This window comes from Chenopodium album, chromosome 5, assembly GCF_948465745.1.
Source record: "Chenopodium album chromosome 5, dcCheAlbu1.1, whole genome shotgun sequence".
In the NCBI taxonomy this organism is placed as follows: Eukaryota; Viridiplantae; Streptophyta; class Magnoliopsida; order Caryophyllales; family Amaranthaceae; genus Chenopodium; species Chenopodium album.
The window spans coordinates 7,882,819-7,902,779 of NC_137838.1; the positions used below are offsets into that span (position 1 = coordinate 7,882,819).

Here is a 19,961-nt window from a genome sequence, read left to right on the forward strand (position 1 = left end):
AAGATAGTAATAGTAATAAGCGATTGGATAATTATTTTATTTTTCTAATCTAGTTAGTGTGTCAATATATTCAAGAATGATCAACATGAATGATATAACTTCACTTTTGGTGGTGGTGGTTTAGAGAGAGTTAAATTATATATAAGGGTAAATTCGTAAAATAAATTTTTATTTTGTGGGCGTTAATTGGAGATTCGAGGGCGATATTCTATTTAATTAGGTAAGTAGTGATTTAACTCGTTGAAAGTCAAACCACTAAAACACGGCCTTAAGAGACACTAAAGACAAATCCTTAATTCCTCCTTACTTTGCCTTCATTGTATTAGCCTTTTTTTTTAAAAAAATGAAACAGTATAAAAGTGCCACATAGAGCTTGTCCGTCCAGAAACATCCAGATAACTTATGGCGTCGGTTACTCTAACCACCGCCACAACCACCACCATCTCCGCCGCTTTCGTCGGAAACAATGGCAATTCTAATCGCTTCAACTTCACGCGCCGCCCCTTTTTGCCGCATTTTAGTAGGCGGAGAAGCACAGCAGCGAATTTCGCCATTGAAGCTAAGCTCGGAGAAACCCAGAAAACCTCTTTGAAATTCAATAAACTTGGCGACTCTGATCTTCTCATTAGCGAAATTACCCTCGGCACTGTATATTCTTCTTCTCTCTCTTACTTTCAATTATATTTATGCAATTTTGTATTTTACTTATATACTTAACATTATCATTATTCATAATTTGATAGAATTTTTTCTAAGTTCTTTTTATGATTATGGAAATTAACTTACGGGAATGATTAGGTTTACGTGGTTCAACTAACGATGTGTTAGCTAGGGCCGCTAGGCAAATGAGAGGGAGAATTATTGTTGTTTAAGAGTCCAAATTATAGAATTAGGCTAATTTAAGAATTAAAGAGTTTTAGTGGTTGAATTACCCCTTTTATATTTGATTGAATTTCTTGGTTATTTTGAGTGGTAAAGGAAATTAACAAATGGGAACTATAGGTTTACGTGGTTCACTAACGATGTGTTGGCTAGAATCGCTAGGCAAATCAGAGGGAGAATTATTGTTGTTGAAGAGTCCAAATCATAGAATTAGGCTAATTTAAGAATTAAAGAGTTTTATGGTTGAATTACCCCTTTTATGTTTGATTGAATTTCTAGGTTATTTTGAATGGTAAAGGAAATTAACAAATGGGAACTCTTAGGTTTACGTGGCTCACTAATGATGTGTTGTCTAGGGTTGATAGGTAAAGAAGAGGGAGTTTTGTTGTTGTTGAAGAGTCTAAATCATAGAATTAGGCTAATTTAAGAATAAGATAGTGTTACTTGTTGAATTACCCCTTTACATAAATGCATTGTGATACATGTTGAATGAACTTATTTCGAAGTATTTGTGGAGACTTGAGAGTAACAATGTAATTTTTAGAAACTTCATCTGGGTCATTCTGTCATACAGTGACACCCACTAAAAGTAGCTAAAATAAATGCAAGAAATTAAGCTTAATTCTCTCCATTTTTTGCAAGATAACAATAAAACCCAGAATATACAATGAGATATTTGATTAAATTTCACAAGAAACAAAGCTATGAATCAAAACCCAGTAATATAGTGAACAATTATGTTGAAGATCACTAAAGTGTTTCATGTTCTTTTTACTTGTTGACCATTCTTGTGAATGGGCTGCATTCAATGCTTATTATTTGCATAAACATTCTTTTCCGTATTTTTTCTAAAAATTTAAAAGTTCATCTTACTACTGTTTCCAGATGACATTTGGACAACAAAATACAGAGAAAGAAGCTCACGATATTCTTAGTTATGCATTTGATCAGGGCATCAACATTTTAGACACTGCAGAAGCTGTAAGCATTCCATCCCTTGCTGTACCTACCTTATTTTCTGTATCTACCTTGATTCACAAGCAAGCAGTGCCTTTCACTAGCATTTGTAGTCTTGATATTTGACTTCGTCTATTGTATTTTAGCATGTAATGCCTTTTTTAATGCTCATCCTGCTTTTAGACGCTATTAAGGGCGATATGAAGGTTTTGAGATTTTTATCATGTTAAAGTCTCACAAACCTGTGACATTCCTCTTCTGTATATGTGCAACCTATGTTATTGTTTAGCCTTTTGAATTATTGGCAATTGTTGTGCAGTATCCAATCCCAATGAAGAAGGAAACACAGGGAAGAACTGATCTTTATATCGGTAGCTGGTTGAAGTCTCAGCCCCGTGATAAGGTATGCATACAGTTACATAACTGACTGGACTTTGGAGAGAGATGGTCTTAAATGTTCAAAAATCTGTCAAATTCCTCTTTAGGATTCAATCACTAAATAATCTTTAGCTACATTCTTCTTTTAAGTTGCCTTTGGGATTAAGGCTTTGATTGATTTATTGGTTTGACTTTTGGGTTGTTTATGTTGGACTGCTGAATCACCTAGCTTTGATTCATCTGTTTCTTCAGGTCATTATAGCAACAAAAGTATGTGGTTATTCAGAGCGCTCCGGTTATATCCGTGACAATGCAGAAGTATTGCGTGTTGATGCTGCTAATATAAAGGAAAGTGTGGAGAAAAGTCTTAAGCGGCTGAACACTGACTATATTGATTTATTACAAATTCATTGGTGAGAAAATACTCAGTGCACTTTTATTTTTCAAGAACAAGTAAAATCAATATTTCTGTTTTCCCCTGCCTTTTGCCTCTTGTTGCTTAGAAAGTGAAGCAGTTTTTTTTTTTCCTTTTTGTCAGGCCAGATCGCTATGTTGCTTTGTTTGGTGAATTTACTTACGATTACAACAAATGGAGGGAAGGTGTGCCATTTGAGGAGCAACTTAAGGCCTTGCAGGAAGTTATTGATGAAGGAAAGGTATAGACAGCTTATAGGAAGCATGTAAGGGTCATTGCATCTTGCAGAAATTATCATTTTCAATGAGGTCTGCCCTAACCGGGCCTAGAAATTTTAAAAAGAAAAGGGTAAACAAAAGGAATTGTTATAAATAAATTGCACATACGTATGCTATCAAGAGGTTTACATTCTTACAATACGTGTATCATGTTTCTTTCTTATAGAGCAAATAACAACCATTTTAATCCAATCAGTTACATGGGTTCTTTGGTTAGGTTCAAACGCGTAGAAACTACAAAATTCAGCTTTGAAGAAGTTTTATGTTGGCTACATAGTATATCCTCCTTTGACTAGGTTGAGTGTTGGATAACTGCTTGAATACATGAAATATTGGAGTGACAAGATGTTGTAGCTTGTAAAAACCGAGGACCATGTTTGCAGAACTGGCTAATGGTCACAAGTTATCCAACTATGCAATCCACCATTTCTTGAGTTCTAATTTTTAAAAGTAGTAATATTATGAGAGGATTTGTACTTTTAATTTTTTGTAACAAATTTTAAGAAAGAAGGTTTTCTATTTATTTGTTTATTGTTACGAGGAAGGCAGAATATCAATGTTAAGTTGAATTATTATATTTAAGAGAATAATACTCCCCTTCATGTCAAGAAAATTGTAATTGTTTGGAGTATGGGGAGAAAACTTGGCAGGGCCCATGTTCTACTCGCTCTCTTAGAAACCATATCAATTGAAGCACATAGTACTCTGTTCATAGCTCACCTATCTTCTCAACTGTTTCTTCTCCTGTCTTATTTTAGCTTACTTGCTCCCTTTTGCCTCCTTTTTATAACTTCTAAGATCACCCATTTTAATGTCTCAATTTTTGCTTTAGTTTTGTACAAAGTATTAACATGTTTGCTAAAATTTGTCGTGAAATTTCCTTGCTGGCTTGCATTTTTGTCTTGTATGTTAATTTTATTATTTTTTTTTATTGCTACTTCCTGCCCTTATTGTTGTTCTCTGCATTAACACACTATCATGTACACATGTAGGTAAGATACATTGGTGTCTCGAATGAAAGTTCTTATGGTGTAATGGAGTTTGTCCATGCAGCAAAAGTTGGGGGACTTCCAAAGATCGTGAGTATTCAGAACTGCTACAATCTACTCACTCGATGTCGGTTTGAAGGCAAGTTTACCATTTCCATTTTCGTTTTCTGTAACTTGTTCCTGCTCTTTGGGTTTTACTATATTCTTCATTCTTTTTCTACCCAGATACAGCTATGTTTGGGCATGTATCTAAATACTGACGTGTCAACATCATAAATTTGTACCAGAGAACTCTGTTTCAAACAATGATGTGCAAGACATTTCTGTATTGGCTATTATTTGTTTGCAATTTCATTTGCAAATGTTTCAGGTTAACTTGTTATTTACTTTGTATCTCTCTGTATCACCAGATAAAATACCCATGTTTGCTAACTGTTGTTTAAGAGATATCTGAAGACCATTTTGTGATCATCTCACAGGACCTACCCCCCCCCCCCCCCCCCTCCAAAAAAAAAATAAAATCTTCTCTCATATACCAAGTATGAAGTACTCACATTGTGTGGTTTGTGGCGAACCGAGTGTTGAAGTTTCAGATACGGATTTAGTGTCAGATTTGAATGCTTGCTATAAAATTAAGAGTTATGGGAACATAGTTAAATTCATCCTTAAGCTAACTGAATGCACTTAAAATGCTTGCAGTTGACCTTGTTGAAGTTTGTCATCCAAACAATTATAACATTGGTCTGCTTGCCTATTCTCCTTTGGGTGGCGGAAATCTCACTGGAAAATATTTGGATCCTGATTATGTGGCTTCTAAGAAAGGAAGGCTGAATCTTTTCCCTGGTTATATGGAACGATATATTAGCTCCTATGCAAAGGTATGCAAGCAGTTTTTGTAAAGGAATAAATCTACTCATGTTGTATATTCATCTTATCTTCTTCCTGGTTATACAGTCAGTCAGCTGCTGAAGCACCATTTATAAGATGCTTCCTTGATAATGTTGTGTTTTACTCGTCGTGGTCTATTCATTATGCCGCCATGAAATATTTTGATTTATGTCAAATTGTCAAAAGGCTCCTTGTTGAATGTTCCCAGTGATAATAAGATCACGTGTTGCTATTCCAATTTCAGGAGGTAACTGCCAAGTATGTTGAGCTGGCCAACAAACATGGTCTGTCTCCTGTGCAGCTAGCTCTTGCTTTTGTCAGGGATCGTCCATTTGTGACTAGTTCGATCATTGGTGCAACTTCAGTTGATCAGCTTAAAGAAGACATTGATGCTTTTTTGACGGTTGAGAGGCCATTGTCACAGGAAGTAATGCAAGATATTGAATACATTTTCAAGAGAAACAAGGACCCTGCTATTGACTGATGAACATCCCCATTCAAGGTATGGCGCTGCCCACTATAGAGGGCGGGGAACCCCATGAGCTTGGTGGGATTGTGTGGCAATGTCTTAATCCTCACTCGAATCCCATTCATTGATTGAGCATTTTTACATTCAATTGTATCATATGTTATTCTCTAACGTTGTCATTGGGAAAATAAGATCCAAATTTTGTTGTACAATGAGTATTAGATACCGGTATACCATAATATTTAAAAAGTATTAAAGAAAAAAGAAATTCGTACGTAGTACATCTCAATTTTACAAGTGTGTTGAAATCACGTATTTTCTTTTTGACAGGCTAATACTCCTATTTTTCTCTCCTTTTTCTTTCAAAAAAAAAAAAAAATTCTCTCTTTTTACATAGTCACAATTAGAATAAATAAAGAAGAAAGTATTGATAATTGAATTAAGCAATATAATTACATTAGTAACTTTTATCAAAAAATATTACATTAGTAACCGATAAACATTGACATCCAAGTGGAAAATTAGTGTAATATATGAAAAAAATAATAATAAAATAATTAACATGAAATTAAACCCAGCCTAAATGCAAATACTATCTCCGATTTAAATTATTTATATTTTATTTTTTATTTATTTTATTTTATTTTTTTTATACGAGACTCATAATTTGTGTTAATTCGTTGCAAATAAGGTAAAACCGAGGTAGTATTTACCATTGGATAAAAAAAAGGAAAAAAAATTGCTACATGGAGCTTGTCCAAGAAGACAGGAACGTCCATCCAGATAAGCTATGGCGTCTGGCATTCTGACCACAACAACCACCACCACTTTCCTCAGAAACAATGGCAATTCCACTCGCTTCAAATTCACGCGCCGCCCTTTTTCGCCGCATTTTAGTAGGATTAGTAACTACAATGCAAATTTCGCCATTGAAACTAAGCTTGGAGAAACCCAGAAAACCTCTTTGCAATTCAATCAACTTGGCAACTCTGATCTTCTCATTAGTGAAATCACCCTCGGCACTGTAAACTCTTCTCTCTCTTACTTTCATTTTGATCTATGCAGTGTCATAATAGTTGTCTATAATTAGCAATGTCTAATGCAGTTTGTTTACATAGGTTTACGTGGTTCACTAACAATGTCTTATGTTTGAGGAACCCACAAATGGGGACGGTTTACGTGGTTCACCAACAATGTGTTAGCTAGGGCCGGTTGGGGAAGGAGAGGGTGTTTTATTGTTGTTGAAGAGTCCAAAATACAGAATTAGGCTAATTTGAGATTAAGACTTAAGAGAGGGTGTTGAATGTACTTATTTAAACTAATTGTACAGAGAGTAACACAAATGTGAATTGGAACTTATTGTCTTTTGTTGAATGAAGGAAACGAGTATGACTAACATTCGAAGTATAAGATTGGTGAGTTACTCCACCTATTTCTAATTAGTTTTGAGGAATTTTAAAGGGAGGAATGTTAGGCATTTAGAAATGCATAACAAAGGGTATTCATGTAATTATGCATATGTACAAACGAATAAATATTCTGATATCATTGGATGATCAAATGATACCATTGAATATACAGTGATACTATATGTGCACATAATGGTATTATATATGCATTCAGTTGTACTAAATTTATGCGTAAATAGTACCACTGAGGATTCAATGGTACTATATAAACTTTCAGTGGAACAATCAGCATTTGGTCCCCCATCACGTGATACAATCCGACCAAAAAATAGGTGTGGTCCACCTACATGCCTCTCTCTTCCTATCTCTCTCCTCTTTTCTCTCTCTACCATGTGTTCTTATAATATTTTAATCAATGTTATGCATTAGTAAATGCGTAACTTTCCTCCATTTCTAGTTCCTCATTAGTTTTAGGATGAAACCTTGCCGAGCTTGTATGTTGTTAGACTCTATAATTTATTACTATCTTAACTCATTTGATATATTAAATAATAAGTGCTAATGGAAAATTTGGAAAGACTAAAAACAAAAGTAATTTTTAATGAAGGGGAGTTAGTACAAGACATGCCCAAATCTTAGTTTGGTTTTTGTACATGGCTGCTAACAATGGTATTAGAATTGGAATATAAAATTTGACAATGTTGGTCGTATTAAAATTAACATAAATTTGGTATGAGAGGGTATATCCTAATTCCTAAGTCCTGTACTCCTGTCTCGAAGTTGCTTACATAGTTATATGGTATTTCCTAAGTCCTGTCTGCTAAATACATGAGATGTCTTTAGTGGTATGAGAGGGCGCTGGAGGTGTGCGCAGTAGTCTCTGCAGGGTGAGTGAAGGGGTTTGTCAATCTGTGCTTGGTGAAGGTAGTGGGCTTGTAGGTCATTTGATGGTATAGAGTGGCAGTGGTTTAACTTGATGTCCCATGGTTTATGTGGTGGTTGTGCTGTGTGGGGGTAATTTAGGGGATGTGAGAGTGTCAAGGATTGCTGGTGGTCTGGTGTCAGTATTGATAGCTTAGCTTTGGAGGCAATTTATGCTTTTATAATTTATATATCCTGAAAGCTAGTCAACTCTTCAAACTTAGGTCCTAGCTTTTGTGTTTTTTCTGCTGAAAGCATTATAAAATGATCAAACTTGCCAAAATCTAATCTTAGTTGTTATGGATGGAATTTGGATTGGTTGAAACCCCTTTTATTGGTTTGTGTAAGCATAATGTTTGTACCTAGTTGCCCTTCTATAACTCAAAGGGTTGTCCATAAAAAGTTCTGAGGTATAACTGTTTGATACAATATTTAGTATATGAAGAGCATAATTACCATTGTCAATTATCAACACAAATGAACTTAAGCTGTATAGTGATTTAAAAACAATTCTGCTCCATATCATATCATCACATCATTTATCCATTTTTTTTATAATCTCCGTAATATAAACCTTCCCGTGAATGTTTGTTTTAGAGTCCATAATGTAGGATTTTAAGCATGAATCAGGTATTCAGGTTTAGGGGTTTATCCGTTCATGGGAGGATTTTCTTCATAAACCCCACTCGGGTGGCCTTTAGCCAGTAAAGTTTCTTAGGGGGTCCAGCTCTAATCATCAACTATAAATGTACAGAGTATATATTAGCCTTAAATTGATCCAAGATGAATTATTCTTTTGTATACTCCTTTTGTTTTTGATTTAACTTGGTTAAAGTGCATGTGAACAAATATATTGAATATCACTCAAGTGTTTCATTTTATGTTATCTTACTCTTGATTTGTTATCTATCATTTGGGATTGATGTATTTAGTGTTTCACTTGTTTATGAGCTGCATTCAATGCTTACTATTTTTTGTACACGTTCTTTTCTGTATTGTTTCAATTTTATTTTATTTTTTCTCTAAATGTTAACCATTGTAACTGTTTCTAGCTGACATTTGGAGAACAAAATACAGAGAAAGAAGCTCACGATATACTTAGTTATGCATTTGATCAGGGAATCAACATCTTGGACACTGCAGAAGCTGTAAGCATCCCATGCCTTTCTGTATCGTCCTTGTTTTGTGTCTACTTTAAAATAAATGTACCATACAAATCAAGATGAAAGTTTCATCAGCAAGCAATACCTTTCACTAGCATTTATAGTCTTGATTTATTTGACTTTTTTAATCAGAGGAAGGTCGTCTACTATTGTAATTTAATATAGCGTGTAATGGTTTTTTAAAGCTCAAATCTGCTTTGAGATGCTATTAAGGGTGATATCAAGGTTTTGAGATTATTATTATGTTACAGTCTCACAAACATGTGACAATTTTCTTCTGCATATGTGCAACTTATGTTATTGTTTAGCTTGTTGAATTTTGGCAATTGTTGTACAGTATCCGATCCCAATGAAGAAGGAAACACAAGGTAGAACTGATCTTTATATTGGTAGCTGGTTGAAGTCTCAGCCTCGTGATAAGGTATGCCTACAGTTACATGACTGACTAGAGAAAGATGGTCTTATATGTTCAAAGTTCTGTCAAGTTCATCTTTAGAATCCAATCTCCAAAAATAATCTTCTGTACTTAGTATAATTATTTGGGTTGTTTATTTTGGATTGCTGAATCTCATTCTTTGTTTCATTTGTATCTTCAGATTATTATAGCAACAAAAGTATGTGGTTATTCAGAGCATGTCGGTTATGTCCGTGACAATGCAGAGGTGCGTGTGGATGCTGCTAATATAAAAGAAAGTGTGGAGAAAAGCCTTAAGAGGCTTAACACTGACTATATTGATTTATTACAAATTCATTGGTGAGATAATACTCGGTGCACTTTTTTGTTTTTTTCTCAAGAGCCAAGTAGCATCAATTTTTCTGTTTTCCCTGCTTTGAATTTTAATTTTGCCTCTTGTTACTTAAAAAGTGAAGAAGAGATGCTTATTTGTCAGGCCAGATCGCTATGTTTCGTTGTTTGGTGATTTTTATTATGATTACAACAAATGGAGGGAAGGTGTGCCATTTGATGAGCAACTTAAGGCCTTGCAAGAAGTTATTGATGAAGGAAAGGTACAAACAGCTTATAGGAAGCATAAGAGCGTCATTGCATCTCGCAGACGTTCTAATTTTCATTGAGGTCCTGCCCTAACCCAGCCTATAAATTAAATAGAACATATGGGAAAACATAAGGAATTGTTTTCAAAAATGCATTTATTTATGCTCTCAGAGGTTTAAAATGCACGTATCATGTATTCATGTGAGCTGCTTTCCTCATCTGTAATTTGTAGCTTTAAACATTGAATTGCTTGCTTCTCTCTTATAAATCAATAAACAACCAACTAATTCCAATCTGGTGCAGGATTCTTTCGTCAGATTTAAACATTTAGACTCTAAAAGTTAGCTTTGAAGAAGTTTTATGTTGGCTACATAGTATATCAGGGTGAGTGTTGGATGTGGAATAATGGATAACTGCTTTAATACAATATTTTGGAGTGACTTGGTGTTTTGGCTTGTCTTAAATGAGGATCAAGTTTGTAAAATTGGCTATTGGTCACAACTCACTGGTTATTCAACTTCATTAGCCACCATTTCTTGAGTTCTAATTTCTAAAAGTAGTACTATATATCTCATGAGAAGATTTTACCTTTAAAGTTTTTTTATAATTCCTTATTTTTTATTATTATTATTATATAATAAAGGTTTCCCTTTATTATTTTTGCCTAAGAAGGAGAAATATCATCAATATTAAGTAGTGTATTATATATATGAGAATAATACTCCCTTCATTTCAAGATTAGTTTTTTTATTTTTTTTTTTTTAATTGCTTGTGGCAGAGAAACCATGGCAAGGCCCTGTGGCCTGTGCTACTCCCTCTCTTAGAAACCATATCAACTGAAGCACTTAATCACTTCACGCGGCTCACCTGTCCTTTCAACTGGATCTTCTCCTGTCTTATTTTTGCTTAATTGTTCCCTTTTGCCTCCATTTTATAACTTCCAAGGACCACCCACTTTATTGTCCCTGTTTTGTTGTTTTAGTAGTAGTTTATTAACTTGTGTGCCAAAATTCTGGCGTGAAATTTCCTTGTTGGCATGCATCTTAGTCATGTAAGTTATTATATTGTTTTTTTTTGTTGCTAATTTCTGCTTTATTGTTGTTGTTTTGCTGCATTAACACACTGTCACGTACACATGTAGGTGAGATACATTGGTATCTCAAATGAAAGTTGTTATGGTGTAATGGAGTTTGTCCATGCAGCAAAAGTTGGAGGACTTCCAAAGATCATTAGCATTCAAAACTGCTACAATCTACTCACTCGATGTCGGTTTGAAGGCAAGTTTACCATTTTTATCTTCATTTTCTGTAACTTTTGCCTGCTTTTTGGGTTTTACTTTCAAAGAAAGGCTCATCATTTGTGCATGTTATTTAAGTAAACTCTTGTTATCAAGTTAGAGTAGTGATGTCTAATATGACTTTGCTTTTGCTTCCTTCCAGTCCACACTTGGTAACATGGAATATATATGCCTGTCACATTTTTGAAGTTTTAGCCTTCATGCCTATCAGTAAGCAAGCAACATCATTATTGACCCTTGGGGCTCTTCACTCTTATTTGTTGCTTTGGCCTTTTTATGAAATTTGTGACTCTGAGCATCTACATCTAATACTGTGTTCTTTATGCCTGTTCAACCCTGCTGCAACCATATTTGAGTGCGTAATTGAGTGTCATTTGACATGTTAAACATCATAAATATTAGAGACACGAGACAGTGAGTCGAAAATCATGAAACTATTCCCAAAATATAAGACATTTCTCTGTGGCATTTCACATTAGTTGTCTGCAAATTATGTGAAAAATGTTTCAGGTTAACTTTGTTAAATGTTAACTACTACCTTAGCCTATAACTCTGAATCATCAGATTAAACACTCTTGTTTACTAATTGTTGTTCAAGATTAATCTCAAGACAAATTTTTGAGCATCTCACATAACCTTTTGCCACCCCCCCCCCCCCCCCCCTTTCCCCCGGGTCCCTCTTTAGTATTTGAATATTTTTGAAAATTTCCTCACTTTGTGCGGTTTGTGGCCAACTAAGTATCAAAGTTTCAGATACCAGGCTTCACATCTGAGTCAGAGTATCGAGTTCTGGCCAACTGAGTATTGAAGTACAGATACCGATTTCACATCTGAGTCAGAGTATCAAGAATCAGACTTGAATACTTAATACAAAATAGAGTTACGGTAACATACTTCAGTCCATCCTTAAGCTAACTGAATGCAACCAAAAATGCTTGCAGCTGACCTTGTTGAAGTTTGTCATCCAAACAATTATAACATGGGTCTACTTGCCTACTCTCCTTTGGCTGGTGGAAACCTCACTGGAAAATATTTGGATCCTGATAGTGTTGTTGCGAAGAAAGGAAGGCTGAATCTTTTCCCTGGTTATATGGAAAGATATATTAACCCCTATGCAAAGGTATGTAAGTAGTTTATCTAAACAAACAAATCTTTATATGATGTACATTCATCTTATTTCTTGTTCGTCATACAGTCAGGTAGTCACTGAAACACTCTTAATAAGATTCTTCCTTGATTATGTTTCTTTTATTTATGGTAGTCTATGATATTTGCTTCCATAATATATGGTCAAAAGGATCCTTGCTTGTCCCAGCGATAATAATATTGTATGTTGCATCTCTAATTTCAGGTGGTAACTGCCAAGTATGTTGAGCTGGCCAAAAAACACGGTCTGTCTCCTGTGCAGCTAGCTCTTGGCTTTGTCAGAGATCATCCATTAGTGACAAGTTCGATCATTGGTGCAACTTCAGTGGATCAGCTTAGAGAAGACATTGATGCCTTTCTGACAGTTGAGCGGCCATTGTCTTGGGAAGTAATGCAGGATATTGAATACATTTTAAAGAGAAATAAGGACCCTATTGACTGACTGAGGTACGGCGCTGCCCATTATAGAGGGTGGGGGAACCTCATGAGCCTGGTTAATCACTTAATATCGAACCCACAACATTTTTTTGGGTGCACATATCGAACCCACAACATTGGTGTGGCGATGTGTGTTCTTCCTCACCCGAGTCCAATTGATTGTGCATTTTTACATTCGATTGTAACGTATTCCATTCTCAAAAGTATAGGAGAATTAAAAATTCCAAATGTTGTTGTGCATTCTATTTTTTTTTTTTTTTTTTGAAGAAATTTTGTTGTGCATTCTTTTTGGCAGGCATTCTTCCTCCATTTTTAATAAGTATTTTTTAATCAATAAATATTTTCTAAAAATAAAGGTCATTTATAGTTTTTCTTCTTTTTTCTTTTTATAAAAAAAAAAATATGAGCTTTTTTTGAAAAAAAATAAAAAATTAGTAGCTTCATATTGAGTAAATCTCTTTTTCATAATAAAATTTACATTTATATTTTTAATTTTTTGGCAAAAGTAAGAGAAGTGGATTTTTTTTTTTTTTTTTTTTGTACTCTTCTCATTTGACGAATTAAAAAATATAAATTCATAAAAGCACATAAGATAAACACCCAAAAAAAAATATTGATAAAGAAAAAAAAAGAGAGAATTTTCATTTTAAGAAAAGATTTGTTGAGGTTGTGTGGAAGTAAAAAAAATAGCCATGCAAGTGCGCCAAAATCGCTGAAGCTACAAAAATGGGTTCTAAATTCATGTCTTTCATACAATTTCTCTCTCTTCTTTCTCTAATTAATTCATTTTCTTCTTTTCAATTAAAAAAAAATAAAAAATTGTTTCTTTATGAATTTTCTCTAATCCAGATTTCCAAATATCATCATTAATTCTCCATAAAAATTATTGAACTTTGCCCAATTTAATCCTACAATAATCTATTGCATATTTACTTGAATATTGTTAATAATAATTTTAATGAGAGGCCGTTAAAAGGAAAGAAATTAACATCTATCTATGAAGATAAAGAGGGAGAAGGAAGAACAGATGCAGTTAGAGAAGCAAAAGCAGAGTTGCTGTGTTTCCAAAAATTATTTCAGATGGAATGGCAGATCTAGTTAATTATGGCCATTCTGACCGTGATATTGACCAAGTATTTCTCTTTTCTTTTTCTTAACATTTTATTTGTGTTAATGGGCTGACTCGAATTCTGGATATCGAGGTTAAAAGTCGAACAACTAGATGAAAATTCTTAAATACACTCGGGTGCACTTTTTATTTATTTATTTTGTTAAGTTAACCTTCATTACCAATTCTTCAAATGGGATTATATGAAAAAATGTATATATTTAGACTTGCGTCTAAACGCACGCACTTAGATGCATAATAAAGATTGTGTCACCAAACTAAGCCATGTTTATAATGCATGAGTTGTTATATGCATAGTATGATGAATCGATGATTGTATAATGCATGAGTTGTTATATGCATAGTAATCTTTTTAGTTTGTGCATTTTCAATTATGTTGCTTATATATGTATAGGACATTATTATACTTGTATGCCATAAACTATTTGCATAAATGATTAATCTATGTAAAAAAAAAAAAATACGTAGCACAAATTTTGCATCAAGATTAATTTATCGTATTGTAGAATCAAAAGAAGATTAAGTTAGTTGGATGTTAGAGTGAACTAGGTTAATAGTGATAAAAATCGAGCTTTATATAATCTAGCAATTAGAGGAATTATACATAAAGTCAGGATGCATGACAAGAGGAAGGGAAAGGGAATGTGAATTGAAAATTAATCATAATTATAAAATGGCTTGAAACACTTAACGTAATTGAAGTTTAACATATTTCTCGTCTTCAAACTGTGGTTGATAATTTTGCTTAGAACTCGTATAAATCCAGTTATTTGAACATTCAAGACTTTATTCATAATCTAGTTGTAAGTTTTCTATAAGAATTGAGGTGATTAATTCTCATTTAACATATGATCTATTTGTTTCAAACTGTGTAGGCACTAATTACTTTGAAAAAAGGTACTCATTTCATCAAGTACAGCAGGAAGGGAAAGCCCAAGTTTTGCCCATTTAGACTTTCCGCGGTGCCTATTCTTCTTTTTCCCCTAGTTTTTTAGGCTATTTTGATTAGTGACTCGAGTTTGCATTGCGTTTTATTATGTGATTATCTTTCCATTTAATATATTACATTGCATCTAAATTGTCATGTTACAAACTTACTAACTTAGTAAGATTTTCTATGTACAAGAAATAACTCTTAACTCGCAAGAAGAAATGAGTCTAATTTGATTATCATGTGGAGAAGAAATGAGTATGAAGTTATTTGTAGTCTTAAGAACCATCAGAATTATTGTTCTGTGAGTTATGAGTGTTTTTTTTTTTGGTAATGTAGGAGCTAATTATTGATGCAAAATTTGCAGGATGAAACAACTCTGATTTGGTTATCACATGGAGAAGAAAGGAATTTAAAGTTATCTGTAGTCTCAAAAATCATCCAAGGACAAAGAACTGTAAGATAAACCTATCGAATTTATATACATACCAATCATGATTAAACCTACTACGAAATTGAAAGGGCTACTTAACCTTTTTTCTACATTCATTTTTGTACATTATCATTCATCTTATGAAGGTTTAGTTTGAGATATGATCAAATTCCTAAATTTAGTTTCCAAAATCTTTCTTGTAGGCTGTGTTTCGTAGATTCTTGCGCCCTGAAAAGGATTACTTATCATTTTCTCTTATATACAATCACGGTGACAGATCTCTTGACGTGGTTAGTTGCACTTGGATTTGTACTATTTTCTTTATTACTTATACAAATTTTATTTTGACGTTGTTGAGCTATTCTGGTTGTTTTTTCTCATGTTGATCACTACTATTCTATGATAGATTTGTAAAGATAAAGCTGAGGCAGAAGTTTGGCTCGCGGGTCTAAAGGCTTTAATTGGTCAGCAGCGAAATAGACGCACAAGAAGTGAGATATCTGATGTGAGTTTGGCCATTTTTTCATGAAATTTAAGTTTTTAAGTAGATGTAAACATTTTGTAACTATCTTCTTTTCTTTGTTTTCAAATAATGGCATGGAATATTAGTGTAAGATTCTGTGACTTCTCTTATTCCTTGAAATGTCAACTAATTTAAAGCAATATGATTGATTAGCTTGCTCTATTGTTTTCAGTTAAATGAGGGTGAATATTCTCAACATGGTCGTCCTGTTTTAGAAGCTGCTTCAAGTGTACGTAGTAGGCCATCTCTTGATTTGGGTCCTTTGAGTTCAGATGTTGGGTCTGAGCAAGCAAATATGCAACTAAGAGGAGGCACGGGAGAAGGTTTTCGACTTAGTGCAGATGGTTTTCGACTTAGTATCTCTAGCACACCAACTTGTTCAAGTCAAAGTTCAGGGCCAGATGACATTGAGTCATTAGGAGATGTTTATGTATGGGGTGAACTATGGTCAGATGGAGGTTTAACAGATGGATCCGGAAACCCAAATTCGACAAAGGTTGATGTCTTAACTCCAAAACCCTTGGAATCCAATGTAGTTCTTGATGTTCAACAAATTGCTTGTGGAGTTTCACATGTTGCTCTAGTGACTAAACAAGGTGAGGTATTCACCTGGGGTGAAGAATCCGGAGGAAGACTTGGTCATGGAATCGAAAGAGATTTCACTCGACCTCATCTTGTTGAATTTCTCGCAGTCACTACTGTAGACTTTGTTGCCTGTGGGGAGTACCACTCATGTGCAGTGTCAACATCAGGTGATGTATTTACTTGGGGTGACGGTATTCATCATGCTGGACTTCTAGGCCATGGCACTGATGCTTGCCATTGGATTCCGAAAAGAATTTCTGGTCCTTTAGAAGGTCTTCAGGTCATTTCCATTGCTTGTGGCACTTGGCATTCAGCATTGACTACTTCTAATGGGAAGCTCTTCACGTTTGGCGATGGATCTTTTGGAGTTTTAGGCCATGGAGATCGAGAAAGTGTTTCTTACCCAAAAGAGGTTCAGCTATTAAGCGGGTTAAAAACAGTTAAGGTTGCATGCGGAGTTTGGCATACTGCAGCTATTGTGGAGGTTATGAGTCCTTCAACTTCTGGTAGTAGCATTTCTTCTAGAAAATTGTTCACTTGGGGAGATGGTGACAAATTTCGCTTGGGTCAAGGGAATAAAGATGCATATTTGCTTCCTACGTGTGTGTCCGCACTCATTGATTACAGCTTTAACCAGATAGCATGTGGACATAATTTTACAGTCGCTCTTACAACATCAGGTCATGTCTTCACCATGGGCAGTCCATCACACGGTCAACTTGGAAATCCACAAGCCGATGGGAAATCACCTAGTTTAGTCCAAGACAAATTAATAGGCGAGTATGTAGAAGAAATTTCGTGTGGGGCACATCATGTTGCAGTCCTGACTTCAAGAAGTGAGGTATACACTTGGGGCAAAGGTGCAAACGGAAGACTTGGGCATGGAGATGTAGAAGACCGGAAGTCCCCAACAATGGTGGAGGCACTGAGAGAGAGGCTTGTGAAAAGTGTAGCATGCGGCTCAAATTTGACTGCTGTAATATGCATCCATAAGTGGGTTTCTGGAGCTGATCAATCTGTTTGCTCAGGGTGTCGGCAAGCATTTGGTTTTACTAGAAAAAGGCACAACTGCTATAATTGTGGTCTTGTACATTGTCATGCATGTAGTTCTAAAAAGGCCGTTAGAGCAGCGCTTGCTCCTACACCGAGCAAGCCACATCGTGTTTGTGATGCTTGCTATAGTAAACTTAGGGCTACTGCCTCTGGAAATGCCTCAGTTTTCAACAAAAGGCCTACTTCTGCTCCTCGACGTTCAATGGATGGCACCAAGGAAAGGTCCGAGAGACCTGAATCAAGGTCTTCAAAACTTTTGTTGACCCCCACTACTGAACCGGTGAAATACCTTGAGGTCAAGAGTCAAAGGTATGGAGGAAAATTAGATTCTTTCTCTATGGTTCGAGCCTCACAAGTGCCAACATTTCAGCAGCTTAAAGATGTTGCTTTTCCTAGTTCTTTAAGTGCTCTTCAAAGTGCTTTGAGGCCTTCTACACCAACACCACCTCCAGCACCTTCGGTTCCCAGTAGTCTACCTGCACGACCATCTTCACCATATACAAGGAGACCTAGTCCTCCTCGATCTGGAACTCCTGTAATCTCTAGAGGCATCCTTGATAGTCTTAAGAAGTCAAATGAACTTTTGAGCCAAGAAGTCTCAAAGCTTCAGAACCATGTATTGTTTACTCTACTTATTTTGAGACCTACTAATCTTACATTTTGGTCATGGTTAAGTTACTTAGATATTGTATTGCTTTCATTTGATATCAGATTAAAACTCTTAAGCAAAAGTGTGACTACCAAGACGATGAGATTCAAAAACTACAGAACAATGCTAAAGAAGCTTCCTTGCTCGCTGCTGACCAATCTTCCAAATGCAAATCTGCAAGGAAAGCTGTTGAATCCTTGTCTGTTCAGGTATGTGTTCAAGATCTTCATGTCTTTCATTATATAGGAAAATATATCGACTTGCCTCCTATGCTTTTATCTATTCAGTCTTGGTCCCCTCTGGTCTATTACAAATCTAATATTCAATGAATGATTCTTGGCAATTTCTATGTTCATCTAGTTGAAGGATATTGTTGAGAAGATGCCTAGTGGAGCCAACCAAAGTGTAAACCTCCAGGCAATGCGAACCCAAATATTAGCCTTTCTAAAAACAAATGAAACTGAAGCATCTAATTCTCAAACTACCACACCAGTAGATCTACAAGCGCTGCAGAAAAACCAACAGAGTGAAAATAAAGAATCCACTCCTCAAACTTCCTTGTCGGTAGACCTACAGACACAACAACAGAACCAACAGGTTCAAAATGAAGCATCCACTAACTTGCCAGCTGAAGCACAACGTGAGCAGCAGAGCCAACAAAGTGAAGGCAATCAGGTCGATGATAAAAGTGCAAGTGCAATCCAGAATTCTGATCAAATGTCTTCGTCACTCAAGAATTTGTCTTTAAATCCCAAAATACTAGATGACCTATGTGAAAGTGCAATCCAAGATTCTGATCAAACACCTTCGTCACTCAAGAATTTATCTTTAAACCCCACTATACTGGGAGATCTACCAACATCTGGTGAAAATGCAATGCAGGATTCAAATTTAACACCTTTGTCTACTGATACAACTGAAACTCCTAGGCATACTTTAGAAGATCGCGGTCAATATTCTACTATAATCCAGGATTCCGATCAAGCACCTACATCACTTGATACAACCAAAACCACTAGCCATGAATCTGAAAATGGGGTCCAAGATTCTAGTGTAAACCAAGATTCTGATCAAACATCTCCATCATCTGATACAACTGAAGCAGATACTAGACATGATTCAAAAGATGAGGTCCGAGATCCTATTCAAACACCTTCGTCATCTGATACAACTACTAAGCATGATTCAGAAGATGGGGCTCAAGAGGCTAGTGAACATCCTTTATCTAACGAAGTAGAATCTTCAGCTAATGAAAGGTCTGAAGAAAATGGAGGAGTTCAGGAGCCTAATCAATCACCTTCACCTACTACGGAGTTTACACCTAATCAAGGGAACAAAAGTGCAGCTTCAAAACTATCTAGTACATCAAGGAATGAGGGATCAGGATCAGATGAACGTACAGAGCAAATAGAACGCGGGGTTTATATAACTTATTTAGAACTTTCTAATGGTACTAAAATCTTCAAGCGAGTCAGATTCAGGTAATACCTTTCAAAAGATCAATTCATTAGCTTGTTATACATTTGTATGTACTTATTACACAGTACTGCAGTAGAGCTTGATTCCTTTTATAATTTTCTCATTCACTCTCCTTTAACTTGTCATTTTTTATAGCAAAAAATTGTTTGTAGCAACACAAGCTGAGGATTGGTGGCGAGAAAACAGGGAGAGGGTGTATAAAGAGTTTATTCCTGCACCACCAAATAGTGTAAAACCATCTCGTACTTCATTGCCAACAGCTGCCACTTCAGGGCTACCGCCACCCAATGAAGAAGTTTGCAATGCCAACAATGCAGCCCCTTGAGAAACATAACATGTTCATAAATCTCTTGTTTGATGTCACATAGAAGTCGCGCTCCATACTGGTAGCGTTGTAGAAAATTATGTCATACCTGCATAATTATCTTAGGTAGATGAGAATTGTTTGTGTTTGAAGAAATTTTGGTCGAGAAAAAGTTTACTAGTAGCCAAGCATTCTTTTATTCAATATATGTACCTTAGTTTACAAGTATATTTCCTGTATTCTTCTTATAT

At 35.3% G+C, this 19,961-nt stretch overlaps 3 protein-coding genes across 3 annotated transcripts; all 3 read left to right on the top strand.

Moving 5' to 3' along the window:
• Positions 1-329: 329 nt before the first annotated feature.
• Positions 330-5,545, top strand: LOC145630292 (uncharacterized). The gene is made up of 8 exons (XM_081682538.1): positions 330-648; positions 1,768-1,863; positions 2,159-2,242; positions 2,470-2,630; positions 2,756-2,873; positions 3,903-4,038; positions 4,599-4,777; positions 5,032-5,545. The coding sequence occupies exons 1-8, from the start codon at positions 403-405 to the stop codon at positions 5,269-5,271; spliced, it is 1,260 nt and encodes a 419-aa protein (XP_081538664.1). The 5' UTR covers positions 330-402; the 3' UTR covers positions 5,272-5,545.
• Positions 5,546-5,972: 427 nt separating this feature from the next.
• LOC145630293 (uncharacterized) lies at positions 5,973-13,627 on the top strand. The gene is made up of 8 exons (XM_081682539.1): positions 5,973-6,280; positions 8,639-8,734; positions 9,087-9,170; positions 9,346-9,503; positions 9,640-9,757; positions 10,885-11,020; positions 11,982-12,160; positions 12,392-13,627. Exons 1-8 carry the CDS (start codon positions 6,047-6,049, stop codon positions 12,626-12,628), a joined length of 1,242 nt encoding a protein of 413 aa, XP_081538665.1. The 5' UTR covers positions 5,973-6,046; the 3' UTR covers positions 12,629-13,627.
• An 82-nt stretch (positions 13,628-13,709) lies between these two features.
• LOC145632521 (PH, RCC1 and FYVE domains-containing protein 1-like) lies at positions 13,710-19,731 on the top strand. The gene is made up of 12 exons (XM_081684890.1): positions 13,710-13,757; positions 14,629-14,715; positions 15,052-15,141; positions 15,321-15,407; positions 15,524-15,622; positions 15,813-17,894; positions 17,990-18,136; positions 18,288-18,419; positions 18,504-18,567; positions 18,718-18,792; positions 19,117-19,408; positions 19,542-19,731. Exons 1-12 carry the CDS (start codon positions 13,710-13,712, stop codon positions 19,729-19,731), a joined length of 3,393 nt encoding a protein of 1,130 aa, XP_081541016.1.
• The last annotated feature ends 230 nt before the right edge of the window (positions 19,732-19,961 follow it).

Coding starts and splice junctions, on each gene's coding strand:
- LOC145630292 (XM_081682538.1), top strand. CDS start 403: ATGGCGTCGGTTACTCTAACCACCGCCACAACCACCACCATCTCCGCC. Junction 2,631..2,755: donor GATTTATTACAAATTCATTG/GTGAGAAAATAC, acceptor CCTTTTTGTCAG/GCCAGATCGCTATGTTGCTT. Junction 2,874..3,902: donor AAGTTATTGATGAAGGAAAG/GTATAGACAGCT, acceptor GTACACATGTAG/GTAAGATACATTGGTGTCTC.
- LOC145630293 (XM_081682539.1), top strand. CDS start 6,047: ATGGCGTCTGGCATTCTGACCACAACAACCACCACCACTTTCCTCAGA. Junction 9,171..9,345: donor AGTCTCAGCCTCGTGATAAG/GTATGCCTACAG, acceptor TTGTATCTTCAG/ATTATTATAGCAACAAAAGT. Junction 9,504..9,639: donor GATTTATTACAAATTCATTG/GTGAGATAATAC, acceptor CTTATTTGTCAG/GCCAGATCGCTATGTTTCGT.
- LOC145632521 (XM_081684890.1), top strand. CDS start 13,710: ATGGCAGATCTAGTTAATTATGGCCATTCTGACCGTGATATTGACCAA. Junction 14,716..15,051: donor GCCCATTTAGACTTTCCGCG/GTGCCTATTCTT, acceptor CAAAATTTGCAG/GATGAAACAACTCTGATTTG. Junction 15,408..15,523: donor GTGACAGATCTCTTGACGTG/GTTAGTTGCACT, acceptor ATTCTATGATAG/ATTTGTAAAGATAAAGCTGA.